This window comes from Wyeomyia smithii, chromosome 2, assembly GCF_029784165.1.
Source record: "Wyeomyia smithii strain HCP4-BCI-WySm-NY-G18 chromosome 2, ASM2978416v1, whole genome shotgun sequence".
In the NCBI taxonomy this organism is placed as follows: Eukaryota; Metazoa; Arthropoda; class Insecta; order Diptera; family Culicidae; genus Wyeomyia; species Wyeomyia smithii.
In genome coordinates, this window is record NC_073695.1 from 158686765 (window position 1) to 158704044 (window position 17280).

General features: G+C 39.2%; 1 protein-coding gene across 4 annotated transcripts in view; it reads left to right on the plus strand.

Moving 5' to 3' along the window:
- The window catches only part of LOC129721824 (uncharacterized), a 240622-nt gene that overhangs the window by 129455 nt on the left and 93887 nt on the right, over positions 1–17280 (plus strand). Inside the window, exon 1 of one of the 4 annotated variants that reach the window (XM_055674843.1) lies at positions 16636–16844. The exons of the other annotated variants lie outside the window; for them this stretch is intronic. Coding sequence (XP_055530818.1) covers positions 16794–16844 — 51 coding nt within the window. The 5' untranslated portion in view covers positions 16636–16793. Of the gene's footprint in view, positions 1–16635; positions 16845–17280 lie in introns of those variants that run through there. 4 annotated transcript variants of the gene reach the window in all.

Consider the following 17280-nt stretch of genomic DNA (forward strand, 5'->3'; position numbering starts at 1 on the left):
ACGCTCATTTTTCAGCAAGGGGTATTCTCACTCCGTTGTAACGTCACGAAAATATGAATCAGTCGATATCCATTATTTATCACATATTTCTTAGACATTTTCATATGAAATAGTTCAATATATGATTTTATACATTTCTACTTCTACTTTATGCACTTGGTTTGTGGGGTTATCCATAAACTACGTAGCGAATTTACTTTGTCGTTCAATGTTTGGACATGCAGAACCAAACTTAAACTTGGAGATTTTCAGTGAAGGAATGTGAGTTATGATAAAATCAATTCTTTCCATGAGTGACATATGTATCATAAATATTCTCAAATGTGTCTTATATGACATTATGTGTAAAACATATTAAATTTATTTTTATTGTAGTTTTTTCACAATGTCTGAGTACGTTAGCAGTTTATTCAGCATTTATGTTAAAAACAAGTTTACAAATGTGTCCTTCATTCCAATAAATACAAGAAACCTTTCAAAAATTATAACAATAACACAAAAATGCCGCTTTTTAGCTTTTTTCGCTCCCGTAATATTTCCTTGATTTTTTAAAACTAACACTACTTATTCAAGAAAATTTGAGTGCATTTTTGCCGCTGAAAATTTTTTCATCTAAACTTGCCCCAAAAATAAATAGCTGGCTTATTCCACGTTATGGTGTTGGTCGTTCAAAAATGTTCTTCTCATCGTTAAATGTGATGTTGTCACGTCTCGTAATTGCGATAACCAACACATCCGGAAGATTGGCTTGAGCGATGCGGACGAAGTATTCATTTCATTGATATGGTTACAGTGCGTCAATAGTTTTTCTCTTAGGGAACATTCGCATGTTACGTAACGCGGAAGTTGACAATTTTCAATCCCCCCTCACGCAATGAATTGTAATTATTATTATTATTATTATTATTTATTGAATTTCGTCATCCTACTACACGTCTTAATGATATTTGATATTTGGACTGGGAAAAGCCACCTTGAGCAAACTTGTGTCTTCACTCAAAGCGGCATAAAAACCCAGTATCTTTTAGTACAACACAATCACAAGATAAAACTATTAGATTATAACAATACAGAATACTTAACAAGTGAACAAATACAGTTAAAAGACTAAACTAATATCACGTCGGTTATATTCTAAAGCCATCTGCCGAATTGGCTCACGCAGTCCGTAGTTGGTGCGATGTGACCTAACCCGTAGTAGCTGATTGTTCCGTTGCGGTCGGAGTGGGCAATGTAACTGAAGAAGCGACAGAACGGTAGGGCAGTCATAAACGCCCAATAGTATTCTATGGGCGGTGTTTGCTAAAATATCCTTGCGACGTTGTTCGAGCGGCGCTAAGCCAATCAGTAGACACAGTTGTTCATAGGGCGGTCGAGCGTCAGGGTTTCGCCATGGTAGCATACAGCAAATTTTCCGAATAAAACATTTTTGTATTCGCTCCAAACGGTTAGTCCAGAACTCATAGTGTGGATTCCAAACTACACAGCTAGCTTCGAAGATAGAGCGTACTAAAGAGCAATAGAGAGCACGCAGAGTTCCGGGATCAATTAATTCTCGTCCAATTCTGAAAATAATTCCCAGCTGTCGATTCGCCTTGTTTATAATCGTCATATAGTGTTGTATAAACGTCAAATGAGAATCCAACACCACGCCAAGGTCAGTTACAACATCGCTGCGTCATAAATACGTATCTCCAATGCAGTAATCATAAACCAAAGGCTGTTTTTTGCGACTGAAGCTGATAACAGAGCATTTTGAGATGCTGATTGTCATACGGTTAGATTCACACCATTGTGCAAACAAATCTACGTAGCTTTGAAGTCTTGCGCAGTCGTCGATAGATTCTATCAGCAAATAGATTTTAACATCATCAGCATAACATAATCTGGTTCCACGTGGCAGCAACCGAGTGACATCATTAATGTACAGTGAGAAAAATAGCGGGCCTAAAATGCTACCTTGTGGTAGCAAAGTTGTGGAAAATTTTAAAAGAAAAACAATTGCTGAATATTGCGATGTCCTATCTGTACGTTGGACACGACAAAATAGAGTTTTTTGTGCAAAACCCCTCCTTAAAACCAGTTTTTTGACGAATCGAACGGTGTACTCAGATTTTTTGGTGCATTTTTTTCATAATAACGGTCTGTGCGATATATATATATATATATATATATATATATATATATATATATATATATATATATATATATATATATATATATATATATATATATCATATCATATCATATATATATATATATATATATATATATATATATATATATATATATATATATATATATATATATATATATATATCATATCATATATATATGTATATATATATATATATATATATATATATATATATATATATATATATATATATATATATATATATATATATATATATATATATATATATATATATATATATATATATATATATATATAAGAGTGCTCATCGATGTCTCCCTCGACGTCTTGTTCACGAACCGACGCCAATATCCGCGTTTCTTTGCTTTAGCCAAGCTTTTAAGCTTGGTATCAAGCTCCGAATACCGTATACCTCCCTTCTGGAAGGCCAAAAACGCGTCGGATCTTTGCGTGTAGACATCGGAGCACTCTTGGTCCCACCACGGAGTGGGAGGCCATTATTTGATCGTTACGCCGGGATATTTTTTCGTTTGGGCTTGCATCGCGGCGTCGAGAATCAAGCCCGCGAGGAGGTTGTATTCTTCAAGTGGTGGATGATGTTGAATCGACTCGACCGCTTTTGAAAACATTTCCTCGTATAACTTCCAATCGACATTCCGTGTGAGGTCATACGGAATGTCAATTGGTCGCATGCGAGTTGACCCGTTAGTAATTGAAATAAGAATAGGCAAATGGTCGCTACCGTGAGGATCGAGGATTACCTTCCATGTGCAATCCAACCGTAGCGATGTCGAACATAAGGATGGATCCAAAGCGCTTGGGCGCGCTGGAGGTTTCGGGATACGTGTCATTTCGCCGTTGTTTAAAATAGTCATGTCGAAGTCATCGCAAAGGTTATAGATTAAAGAGGAGCGGTTATCATTGTAAGGGGAACCCCAAGCCACACCATGAGAGTTGAAGTCTCCCAAAATCAAACGTGGCGAGGGAAGAAGTTCTATTAAATCAAAGAGCAGCCGTTGCCCAACCTGTGCTCTGGGAGGAATATATATTGAGGCAATACAAAGCTCTTTACCTTGTATTGTCATTTGACATGCGACAACTTCGATGCCTGGAATCGAGGGGAGGTTAATACGATAGAAAGAATAACACTTTTTAATCCCTAAAAGTACTCCTCCATATGGGGTGTCTCGATCAAGGCGAATAATATTAAAATCATGGAAGTTGAGATCAATATTTGAAGTAAGCCAAGTTTCACAAAGGGAAAATGCATCGCATTTGTTTTTATTCATCAAAACTTTAAACGAATCAATTTTTGGTAAAATACTTCTACAATTCCACTGTAAGACAGAGATATAATCCTTCAGATTAGCAGATGAATTAGGCATCCAAGGATACGATCGCTGCAAGGAGGGGCCATTGAGCAGTCAACTGCTTCAAAAATGTTCTAACTGTTGGGAGGAATGCTGTAAGAAAAACTTTTATTGGATCGGGTATATTGAAAGTTTCAAAAATCCAGTCCACAATGTCAGAAAATTTAACCAGTCCAGCATTTGATTTTTCAACTGGATGTGCAAAAAGAACAACTGGGGTTTAAGGAGTTCCAGGAAGTGCTGGGAACTCTTTCTGGGACTTTAAATTTGCTAGCCCAGAAGCGGTTTGCTTCGGTTTTTCCGCTGCACTTTTAGGTTTGTTTGTACCATTTATTTCACCTTGGGAAATCTTAGGAACTTTTCGGGGAAGTTTAGGAGAGGAAATATTTTTCCTCTTTCTAGACTCCCCAGGATTGGCATAAGATGTTCCCGCTGGTGAATCGTCAGAATCGGTTTCATCAGAGGACAACAGATCAAAGGGGTTTGATGTTATGGGACACGTGGTAGCGGTCTTCTTCAGCATGTCAGCGTAGGAACGCTCTTTGAGAGACCGTTTTATTTTATCCCTGCGCTGCATGTACACCGTACATGTCGAGAGCTCATGCAGATTTTCCCCGCAGTGAATACACTTTTCAGCGTTAACACTGCAAGAATCCTCCGCATGAATCTCCCCACACTTGCCACAACGTGCCTTATTGCAGCAGTAGGCGGCTGTATGGCCTAACTGCTTGCAATTCAGGCAGTTCATGACGCGGGGCACGTAAAGCCTCACAGGGAGACGAACTCGGTGGATCGAGATGTGGCTTGGTAGTGCAGACCCGGCAAACGTAACTCGAAACGAGTCTGACGGAGTGTTAATTTTGTTGTCACCGACGAGCGATACCGACCGCAATTGCTTGCAGTCGAGCACCTTTACATCGGGACATGTACTGTTCTTAAAGCACCCTCTAGCACTTTTCAATATACACTCGACGGAAAGACTCCAATCGGTCACGACACCGTCGATCTCCACATCTCTAGCGGGTACATAGACACGGTATTCCCGTGTAAAGAGTTCGGAGCAAGCTATATCGTGGGCCTCTTTGAGGTCATTGACCACGACACGGAGCTTGTCCGGCCTGATTTTTAAAATTTCAGTCACAGATTTATAGTGTGACGTCAGGTCTTTCGAAATCTGTAAAATGTTTAAAGATTTCGATTTCGGCCCCGCTTTAGGCCTTAGGTAAACTGCCACTGGAAGAGTCGATTCATCTGGATACAATCTGACACGTGGGGAAGCTGAAGACTTAATATTAGGAGTGGGGGCAGGAGGGACAGGATCAGGGGGATTCGAGGATGGAGGTGCGGGAGGTGGGGGATCTACATCCATCGCACTAAAACTAGCGCGCCGATGGGACAGACAAGAAGCACGTACCTTCCTTTCTTTTTCTCCTTCGTGTTGGATAATCATCCACAGGAGTGCGCTGCACTCACCACCAAATCGTTCGACAGCAGGCAGCTACAAAGCGACACAGTTACACAAAGGCGCTTGACCTTGAATGCGGATTATAGCGAAACAGCAATCTAAACAAAAGACACCGGGCCCGGTCAAAGAATGCTTGCGCACACGTTTTGAATTTTATCGGAGCGACCTCGAAACACAACCGATGCTGATGCGTGGTCGGCACAGAATGATGTGAGTCCAATTGAAAATGAAGTGACACGTCAATTTGATTTAATTTCTTCCCAGAATTTTTTACCTGCAGAAATAATTAAAACTAACTTAAATGAGAATAAATCAATTATTAAAAATTTCAAAAATATGAGAGCACCTGGTGACGATGAAATCTTTAATATATTAATCAAACATCTCCCTGAGAGCACAAATGGGATTTTTAGTGAAAATTTTTAATTGCTGCTTTAGAATTGCATATTTTCCTAAATTATGGGAAAATGCAAAAATTATTCCAATTTTAAAACCGGATAAGAATCCAGCTGAAGTTTCAAGTTATCGACCAACCAGTTTGCTCTCTTCAATAAGTAAACTGTTTGAGAGAATTATTCTTAACAGAATAATGTCACCACAACGAAAATTCAATTTTGCAAATGAACAGTTTGGATTTCGCCATGGGAATTCCACAACTCATCAATTGCTCAGAGTTACTAATATGATACGAGCTAACAAATCTGAAGGTTATTCCACTGGAGCTGCTCTTTTAGACATAGAAAAAGCATTCGACAGTGTTTGGCATAAAGGTTTGATTGCGAAATTGCAAACATTTAATTTTCCAATTTTCCTAATTAAAATTTGGGAAAATTATCTTACTGATCGAACTCTGCAGGTTGTCTATCAAAATTCAAAATCTGATAGATTTCCTGTCAGAGCAGGTGTGCCTCTAGGTTCTGTCTTGGGCCCATTTCTGTACAACATATTCACTTCAGATCTTCCTGATTTGCCTCCAGGATGCACAAAGTCATTGTTCTGCGATGACACAAGCATTTCCGTAAAAGGAAAAAGTCTTCGTCTTCGTCGATTGCAGAAAAGTTTAGATATTTTTTCTTCCTACTTGCAAAAGTGGAAAATCTCTCCTAATGCTTCTAAAACTCAAATGATAATTTTTCCCCATAAGACTAGGGCTTCTTTCCTCAAGCAAAACAAATATCACGTTGTCAAGATGAAAGGGTTATTTTAAGTTGGTCTGACAAGGATAAGTACTTGGGACTAATTTACGATAAAAAACTTATTTTCAAAGAGCACATTGAAAGTATACAAGCCAAGTGCATCAAATATACGAGATGTTTATATCCTCTCATTTACAGGAATTCTAAACTTTGTTTAAAGAACAAACTTTTGATTTACAAACAAATTTTTAGACCAGCAATGCTTTATGCTGTACCGATCTGGTCAAGTTGCTGTTCAACAAGGAAGAAAACGCTCCAAAGGATTCAGGATAAAATTCTGAAAATGATTTTGAAGCGTCCTCCTTGGTTTGGTACACTCGAATTACATAGACTTACTGGTGTTGAAACATTAGAAGCTATGTCAAATAAAATTATTAACAATTTTCGACAAAAATCGTTGCAATCCTCGATTGCTACGATAAGCTCTCTTTATAGCCAATAAGTTATCAATTAAGTTAGTTGTAAGTTTACTTCCCATTTTCTGACAAGTAGGTTTAAATCCCTACGAATGATAAGTCCTAATTGTGAAAGCAAACAAATCCTAACAATTAAATTACAAATTACTAACAGTGTTGAGAAGTCACCAATTGGGATTAGACATACATACTCATTATTTACTAATATTTATCATAAATACTTAAGCTACTAACAAATCCCCCTCTTTAAAACAGTCTTTTCAAGACTGCTTGAACTCACCCACTTTTCTCAGAGATGGATGGACCGATTTTCACGAAATAAGTTGCAATAGAAAGGTCTAGTTGCCTGATAAGGCCCTATTGAATTTTATTATAATCGGACTGTAACTTTGTCTGTTATGTATTAAAATGTAAAAGTTATGAAACTCCAATATCTCAGAAACTACACAACCTATTTGAACAAAATAGGTATCAAATGAACGGACTGTCTTCAAAACCACCGACTAACGAATTTTATGATGGTTGAACATGAAGTTCAAAGGTTATGAAAGAAACGTGTTCAGAAAACTTTTTAAATTCACTCGTTTTGCCAAAGATGGCTGGACTGATTTCAACAATCTTAGTGTCAAATTAAAGGTTTAGTTGCTTTATTAATACCCCTTACATTTGATTATAACACTGGTTGACAAAGTCGAATAAAATGCTGCTCTGAGGCTCACAATAGCTGCCCTAGAAAAAAAAAATTTACAGGAATGGATAGAAAGCTATAGTTTTCCATTTTTTCTCAGTTTGACCTTCGCGGTCACACTTGTGTTGATCAGTGTAATCGGATCGGATTGTTTAAATATTGAAAGTCTGTTCTCTCAAAGATTGCACGACTTATTAAACTAGCTGCTTTGATCAAAAGTCGATATCAAGAGTCATTATGATAGAAAGGTTATTTATTTAGTACAAATATTACGTCAAATTACAAATATTATGATCCAAATATTCCTTCAAGTACAACATCAATATACTAAAATCCAAAGAGTTGATATAACTTTATTGGATTGTATTTGGAAATTGAAGGATGTTTTCCAGCAACCGGATCTCAAAATGAAGCATGGAGTTGATTCCTGGCCTCTGAGGATCATCCCTGGTACTGAAAAACTTACATTAGGTAATGTTTGTTCCTTTTAGACTGGTTTCCATGAACCGGTAGAAACTATCTAGAAATTTAAAATGGCGTCTGAAGATGATTTTTGGCCTCCGAGTATCATACCGCTTCCCCAAATCGTATTGGATGATATTTGTCACTTTAGGCTGTTGATCGGAGACTGTCGCCATCTTCGCCATCGAAATACCCAGATCAGGCAGTTCGGCAATTTTATGATGGATTTTATGATATCAGGCAACCAGAAGAGGTCATCTGGATTGAAAATGGGGTTTGAGGTCGGATTCTGGCCACTGGGTATAATCCAGGTCTCAAGAACCCATATTGATTGGTATTTGACCATTCAATGGATGCCCCTAAGAAACGATCAGTAATATCAACTGCGTTAAAGAATTTCATTCTCACTGATAAGATCATTCAAATTTACGTAGGTATAAGAAACAACATTTAATTATACATTATTTACAAAATTTCATAATCAGCCCAAAACTACCTAGACCATTGAAGCCATAAATGAAAAGAACCCCATTAAAATTCAGCCTAAGAGAGCCGAGAAATGCACGAAATAAACAGAGAAGGGCAAAGTAACCACCTTTATAATTCAGAAGAAACCGAAAGAAACATGATCACAAGTTAGGGCTCCTACTACAGAAGACGAGACGAGCGGCGAGTTACTCGTCTGACCAATTTTGGTATTGCAGAAAGCGAGTCGGCTGGATTTTGGACGGGTAGCTCATCTGTCACTCAGTTTTCACCAGTCAAATTTCACTCGCGTTCCCTAACAAAACATTTTGCCCGCGTCGTTTTCTGTCATAGGGGTCTATACTTTGAATGATTGAAAACACTTTTAAACGCCAGAAGAAAAAACAACACGATAGATTTAAAAATCCACTCTAAATACTACAAGGTGTACAGTCCTAGGGGTTGTATGAAATGGTGACGTAGGACAAATATAAATATTAACTTTAACTCTCGTTTAAGGGCTGCGTAGCCGCAAGGTTGCAGAGTCCCCTTGTCAAGCGAATGGTCGTAGGGTCGAATCTTAGTAGAATCAGGCCATTGGATGTCAAAACTGGACTTTTGAGTTCATTCTCAGACTCCCCACCACTTACCCTTTCTTTACGCTGAAATCTATAACACCTTTGCGTGACTTGCTCTTAACAACAACATAAGTCCCTCTTATTAATAAAACTGGCCAAAAGGACGCATGACGAAACTGCTCCAGGGTATTATAATTGGTGATATGTGGCAAGAGGAACGAGCGTAGTAGAACAGTAAGCGTGTGAAAGGAATAAGCATGCCACTTCTCAATAGCGGAATTGCTGATAATAAAAGTGCGAGATACAGCAGACACCCGGGCATATCTCACAATAGTTCTACGATTCTGGTCGCAGTAAGGAAGTCTATATAGGAAAAAGAAAACTCTCGTTTAACGTATTTCACTACGCCTCTTATACACCGTGTATCTCACACAGGTACAAGGGCTCTACTTGCTATCGTGTTAAGGAAAAGAATGAAGTTGAATTTTCTACACGCAGTCTTTTGTATCGAGTTGAGCGTAGATTCTTGCATTGAAGATGTGGCCACGCAGTTTTGAGAAAGAGAAACGAAACAAAACACCTTGGATATTACTGAGTGATTTTCTTGAGCACCAAAAGAAAGTTTGTGCTTTCCCGATGCGAAAATTACTCTGTAATATCTAAGAAGATTAACTATTTTGCCGGTATCGGTATTTTGACCGATAACGGTGTTCGAGTGGGCACAAAGGAACCGGAAAATCACTCAATTCAGCAGTGAAACTTCTTGAAATGAGGACTATATCTTGCTGCGATAAACTGTTCATAGGTAACAATACCGTTTATCTTTGATGCCCTGATCGTTATTGTAAAAATGAATATTTAGAAACACATGAATACATGAAAATTTCACACTAGTAGTAGTTGCGGAAATTCTCATAACTCTTATCTTAAAGCATTTATAGTTCTGAAAAGAACCGATTACATAATCTTCAGCTAGAAATGCGTGCTACATAACGCTGATGATCGCACCATCGGTAGCATTAAATATTTTGCTTGGCTGCGCATAACAAAATTTGCTCTCCGCTGTGCCCTTCGGTAGCTGTACCAGCAAAATATCCTGCAGCATTCGATATTGCCTGTTGCTGCCTAAGGCAAAATAAAGGTAAGGTGTTCCGCAGTGCCTGGAAGTTGACTCGTATGCAGCTCTCGTTTCCTAATGTCGCGTACCTCGTGGAGTATATAACAGCTATACTCCACTCGCTACTAGAATGAAGCTGAATTTCTACAGGCAGTCTTTCGTATCGAGGTGAGTGTAGATTTTTGCATTGAAGGCGTGGCCACGCAGTCTCGAGAGAGAGAAACAAAACAAAACACTTTATTGAGTCAGAATATGTAGGCAGTGGAATTTATTTCGTTCATCAATGTCGTATATCACTCGACTTAGTTCGACGAGCTGAGAATTTTCGGTATGTGTGTGTGGTTGTAACGCTCTCCCAATCTCACTCGATTTTCTCAGAGATGGCTGGATCGATTTCAATGAAATTGATTGCAAATGAAATTTCTATTTGCCCCATAAGACCCTATTGAATTTTAATGTAATCGGATTTCTAGTTAAGAGGTTATGTATCAAAATGTAAAAATTACGAAACATCAATATCTCAGAAACTTTGCAACCGATTTTAATTTAAAATTAATTTTAAATGAACGGGCTTTCTAAAAAACCCTTAACTTTTGAATTTCATAAAGATTGAACATGTGGTTCAAAAGTTATGAAAAGAAACGTGTTCTCGAAACTATTTAATCTCACTCATGTTTCTCAGAGATTTCTTAACCGATTTTCATAGACTCGGCGTCAAATGGAAGGCCTAGTTGCCCCATAAGACCCTATTGAGATTAAAAATGTGAAATTCAGCTATAAAAGAAAAATATTTACAAGACTACCTCAACTCACTCTCTTTTCTCAGAGATGGCTGAACCGATTTTCACTAAATTAGTGTCAAATGAGAGGCCCAGCTGCCTCATAACATCTTATTGAATTTTACTGTAATCGGACTGTAACTTCGTCTGTAATGTATCGAAATGTGAAAATCACGAAACTTCATTATCTCAGAAACTACACAACCGATTTGAACAATATTGATATTAGATGACCGGGCTAGTTAAGGGTCTACTGATGAATTATGATAGAACAAGTGGTTTCATAATTCGGCTGCTCTATACGTTCCCATTTCATTTGATTATAATCAAACTTAAGCAACCGTTATGTATTTAACAACGAGAGTCTATTATCTCAAAGTCTACACGACTTATTTAACATAACTAGTGTCATACGAACGACAACAACAACAACATAACAACTTGATATGTGGTTGAAAAAATATCGAAAGAAAAGAAATTCAAAGACTATTTAAAACAATACCTGCTTTGATCAATATATGTGGCCTCAACATACTATAAATGTGGTTTGGGGCCATCCACATACCACGTGGACAGCTATGGAGAGGGGGGGGGGGTTGGCTAATGTCTACGGTCCATACAATTTTTTTAGAATTTATATGGGCAGTTGTCCACGGAGGGGGGGTCAAATTCGTTAAAAATCTGTCCACGTGGTATGTGGATGGAAAAAGAAAACTCTCGTTTAACGTATTTCACTACGCCTCTTTTACACCGTGTATCTCACACAGGTACAAGGGCTCTACTTGTTATCGTGTTAAGGAAAAGAATGAAGTTGAATTTTCTACACGCAGTCTTTTGTATCGAGTTGAGCGTAGATTCTTGCATTGAAGATGTGGCCATGAGTTTTGAGAAAGAGAAACGAAACAAAACACCTTCGATATTACTGAGTGATTTTCTTAAGCACCAAAAGAAAGTTTGTGCTTTCCCGATGCGAAAATTACTCTGTAATATCTAAGAAGATTAACTATTTTGCCGGTATCGGTATTTGGACCGATAACGGTGTTCGAGTGGGCACAAAGGAACCGGAAAATCACTCAATTCAGCAGTGAAACTTCTTGAAATGAGGATTATATCTTGCTACGATAAACTGTTCATAGGTAACAATACCGTTTATCTTTGATGCCCTGATCGTTATTGTAAAAATGAATATTGAGAAACACATGAATACATGAAAATTTCACACTAGTAGTAGTTGCGGAAATTCTCATAACTCTTATCTTAAAGCATTTATAGTTCTGAAAAGAACCGATTACATAATCTTCAGCTAGAAATGCGTGCTACATAACGCTGATGATCGCACCATCGGTAGCATTAAATATTTTGCTTGGCTGCGCATAATAAAATTTGCTCTCCGCTGTGCCCTTCGGTAGCTGTACCAGCAAAATATCCTGCAGCATTCGATATTGCCTGTTGCTGCCTAAGGCAAAATAAAGGTAAGGTGTTCCGCAGTGCCTGGAAGTTGACTGGTATGCAGCTCTCGTTTCCTAATGTCGCGTACCTCGTGGAATATATAACAGCTATACTCCACTCGCTACTAGAATGAAGCTGAATTTTCTACAGGCAGTCTTTCGTATCGAGGTGAGCGTGGATTTTTGCATTGAAGGCGTGGCCACGCAGTCTCGAGAGAGAGAAACAAAACAAAACACTTTATTGAGTCAGAATATGTAGGCAGTGGAATTTATTTCGTTCATCAATGTCGTATATCACTCGACTCAGTTCGACGAGCTGAGCATTTTCGGTATGTGTGTGTGGTTGTAACGCTCTCCCAATCTCACTCGATTTTCTCAGAGATGGCTGGATCGATTTCAATGAAATTGATTGCAAATGGAATTTCTATTTGCCCCATAAGACCCTATTGAATTTTATTGTAATCGGATTTCTAGTTTAGAGGTTATGTATCAAAATGTAAAAATTACAAAACACCAATATCTCAGAAACTATGCAACCGATTTGAATTTAAAATTAATTTTAAATGAACGGGCTTTCTAAAAAACCCTTAACTTTTGAATTTCATAAAGATTGGACATGTGGTTCAAAAGTTATGAAAAGAAACGTGTTCTCGAAACTATTTAATCTCACTCATGTTTCTCAGAGATTGCTTAACCGATTTTCATAGAATCGGCGTCAAATGGAAGGCCTAGTTGCCCCATAAGACCCTATTGAGATTAAAAATGTGAAATTCAGCTATAAAAGAAAAATATTCACAAGACTACTTAAACTCATTCTCTTTTCTCAGAGATGGCTGAACCGATTTTCACTAAATTAGTGTCAAATGAGAGGCCCAGCTGCCTCATAACATCTTATTGAATTTTACTGTAATCGGACTGTAACTTCGTCTGTAATGTATCGAAATGTAAAAATCACGAAACTTCATTATCTCAGAAACTACACAACCGATTTGAACAATATTGATATTAGATGACCGGGCTAGTTAAGGATTAACTGATGAATTATGATAGAACAAGTGGTTTCATAATTCGGCTGCTCTATACGTTCCCATTTCATTTGATTATAATCAAACTTAAGCAACCGTTATGTATTTAACAACGAGAGTCTATTATCTCAAAGATTACACGACTTATTTAACATAACTAGTGTCATACGAACGACAACAACAACATAACAACTTGATATGTGGTTGAAAAGTTATCGAAAGAAAAGAAATTCAAAGACTATTTAAAACAATACCTGCTTTGATCAATATATGTGGCCTCAACATACTTTAAATGTGGTTTGGGGCCATCCACATACCACGTGGACAGCTTTGGAGGGGGGGGAGGCTAATGTCCACGGTCCATACAATTTTTTTAGAATTTATATGGGCAGTTGTCCACGGAGGGGGGGGGTCAAATTCGTTAAAAATCTGTCCACGTGGTATGTGGATGGCCCCTTTCGTACTATTTGAACGTTTCCGATATCGCTCGTGATGCAACTGTTCGAAATTAAAAGTCATTTCTTTATTTCGCTATTCCTTAAGCACTAACATTACGTCAAATTTTATATATTATACTTCAATTACAACATCAATATTTTAGAACCCAAAGAGTGAATATACTTTTATTGGATCGAAGCGTCCATGTAAATCTATTTCTACAAATAATAAGTTTGAATGAGAAAGACTGGGTCTGACCGCTTGGTGGATTTAGGTTTTTGAGGTTTTTGAATTTTGTCGCGACTTTTCTGGGTTCAGCCCCACAGTGCGGGCCTACAACGCTATTTACAAATTCAAGAAGAAAAATATTCAAAAACTCCCTGACATTAGGTTTATAGGTCAGAGCTGAATCTCCCAGCTGGTCTAGAGGTACGATGATAGCCTAACAAGCCAGTCGTCGTATCGTCGAGTCCCGGCTCGGGAGAAACTGTTAGTGTCAGTAGGATCGTAGCGCTAGCCACGCAATTGTCCTGTGCACTTAACAGTCGGCTGCGAAGTCTGTGTATAGTAAAACAGAAGGTCGAATTCCGATACGGAGTGTAGCACCAAGGCTTTGCTTTTTAGGTCACAGTTGACTCTTCAAAACCGAAAATGGTGTCCGAACGTTTGGTATAGTTTTTCTGCATTGGAAGTTATTCAAAGCTTGAGGAAAATTTGGAGATGGTCCCCGTATCTCCAAAATGTTAATTAATTCATGAAGACTGATGTTCAACTATAAGGATGATGGCCGGGTACATTCAGCTAGTATATATATAAACAAAAATGGATTTAAATGAAAATAGAAATCAACAAATGGGCGCAGATGGGATGGCCTTTCTCGGCGGAGACCTCTGGATGCCTTCTCGTGCAAACGGGTTTTTCATCCCATCTGCGCCCATTTGTTGATTTCTATTTTCATTTAAATCCATTTTTGTTAAGTGGGTCCCCCTTCCATCCTTATCCATACTGGAGTGGTCGCCTATCTGGTGTAACGCGGACGATTGTCACGCGTGCGGTGATTCTCGTTCTGAAGGAACTCAAACGGTTGATGTAGGCATGATGTCGGCATGTCATCGTGACTGATTTTTAAACACCTTACGTGTTGAGTATGAACTTAGGAATGAATCTTTATTTCAGTAATTGGCTTAACCTAACCTCCTATTTACTGGAGATACTTGAAGTCATTATGTATCGGTCAGCCAATCGGTGATCGATGCAGAAGGCGGGAGAGAGCTAAGTATTGAGAGAGAGACCGCCTGGTCAGCGCATCGTCGCTGCATGTAGCTTGGGAATGGAATGGCTTGGGAACAGCCATAAAACAATGACTCTGTAAAATGACACTTTCATGGGAAAGTGTTTATGCAAGGCAGCAACGATGGGTTGATGACTGACGAGGGTTTTGACTTGGAATCAGCATGACGCAACTTATGCGTTCTGCTGTGATTGAACAGGATTCGATGCCATGTGTGATGCACATGCCACATTGACTTAAATGCGCCATCCCCGGAGGGGATCAACCGTCGTGTTGTATTTGCCCGGCAAGAGATCTCCTTTCAGGGCGGATTCAGTAAAAGAACCCGAGTTGTGAATCGCGGAAGGTATGGCCAACAACCACCAACTTAAACGGCTATCTGAAAATTCAACGCCAGTGGAAAAAACGCAGAAGAGGTCTTTGAAACAACCCGTCGCTCGGCCAGTTAGCAAAAAAACCACCACCCACTACTTTATCATCACGGGGAACAGACTCCAATCAAACTAGCCGTTTCGGTCGGTAAGGTGGGTGGAGGGGATTGAGATTCCCAAGCAATCCTTACTTGGAGTAAAAAAGAAGAAAACGAACGTACCGCAACTGGACAAGCGACGTGAAGTTCCTAACAGACCGAACCAATCAACAGGGGTAGCTTCTCATATTCGCCAAAATGATCTCAACTGATTTGTGGGTTTACATTATCGGTAACATCGGTACATAGTGCACTTGTTTATTTTTAGCTTATTTACACGCATCTTTATCTTCGGCCTTTGCCGACCTCTCCTCCAATCTACCTACTGTCTCATCTCTTACTTCTTTCCCCCTCTCTATCTACTGACCTATCGTGTGCGGTTTTAGTTCTATCGATTTCTAATCGGGCCTCTTCGTTCGAACGGGTTATTTCATTATATCATCTTTTATGACACTTTACATGCGTATGTTATGAAAAAAGGTTTGAGTACTCACTGACCTTTGTAGTGCTCGGGAGCATACCTCGATGACCGACGACGGTGCGACGAAACAATGGCGGTGGTGCGACGAAACGATGGCGTCGCTGGTGGTTGCGATGACGCCGACGAAGGACGTGGTAAATTTCGTTCCTGTCGATATGTTGAAAACGCTTGAAGAATCGACGGGGTTCGAACTGAACCGTGGATGACCGTTAGCCAATTCTAAGCCGTGGCGGGCAAAGCGATCCTGGTTTCGCTGGAAGTGGTTGACAAAGCAGCACGTTCCACGTGCATCGATAGAACCGTTTCCTATGGTTCACTTAGCGGTGGTGGGAATTGTTCGCTTATAGACGAAAAAGCCGTTTGAACGGCTGTTCAAACGCGTTAGGGCGCGGTGTACGAAATTATTTTTCAATCAGTTTACCTTTTATTTTCAGGCCTTTCACGCACACGATACGCACAAACTATTTAAGTACTTATTTCTGTTTGCTATCTACGGAGGGAAAACATCACTGTTACTGGCTAGACTGTAAGAAACTTCACTCACTTTACCTAAATATTTTATATCACTCGACAACGCGCGGATCCAACACTCCACTTACATTCGCGAACCAGGTTAAATAAAGCTGGACGCTGCGAAAATCCCTCAGTTAAATAGTGAGCTATCTTCAGGAAATTTGAACCGGAAGTACGTTGTCTAGCCGAAACAGGACAACGACCTTTCCAAACGACAGGTTCTCCCAAAAACCAATTCGTTGTTAATCCGGACTGGCATCTCTTTTTCGTTCAAGCCGTTTAAATTAAGCCATCTCAGATTCTGCCGACTACTAAAAATTCCCCTACTAAGAGAGATCTTGCCCGACGGAGAGAATACCGTGGAAAGACGGAATAAAGATTAACCGAGTATCCTCTGGTTAAGTGTTCACGCAGCAGGGACTTTCATAGAAGCTATGCGAACCGCAGCAGAGAGCCGCATAAGCTTTGTACGTTCGCTCGAAAAGGTGCGTGTCTGAGATATTTGCATACTTGCGTCTTGTGTCATTCTTATCTAGATATTCGATTTGAAGTTGGTGTAATAATTATCACCACAATAGTGAACCAGAATACAACGAAGATTTTGGTGAACAATATGGATAACAAATCATACTATAATAATAACTCCTAACATTGACATAACTCTAATCATGCATTTGTACAATATCTATATAAGTCAAAATGTGACCATGTTACACTGGTCCCATGGTAATCTATGCCGAGGCAGTGAGGCCATGGCTAGGGGCGGCTGCCATGGCGCCTTATGAGCAACTATGACACCCCCGACCGGCGCAAGTCAGGAAAGGACATCTGATCCCACTCCTGCCCGGTTCCCACCGGGCAATGAATTTGGAACGTACTGGAAGGCCTGCCAGGTTTTTCGGGACGGAGACCCCTACACCG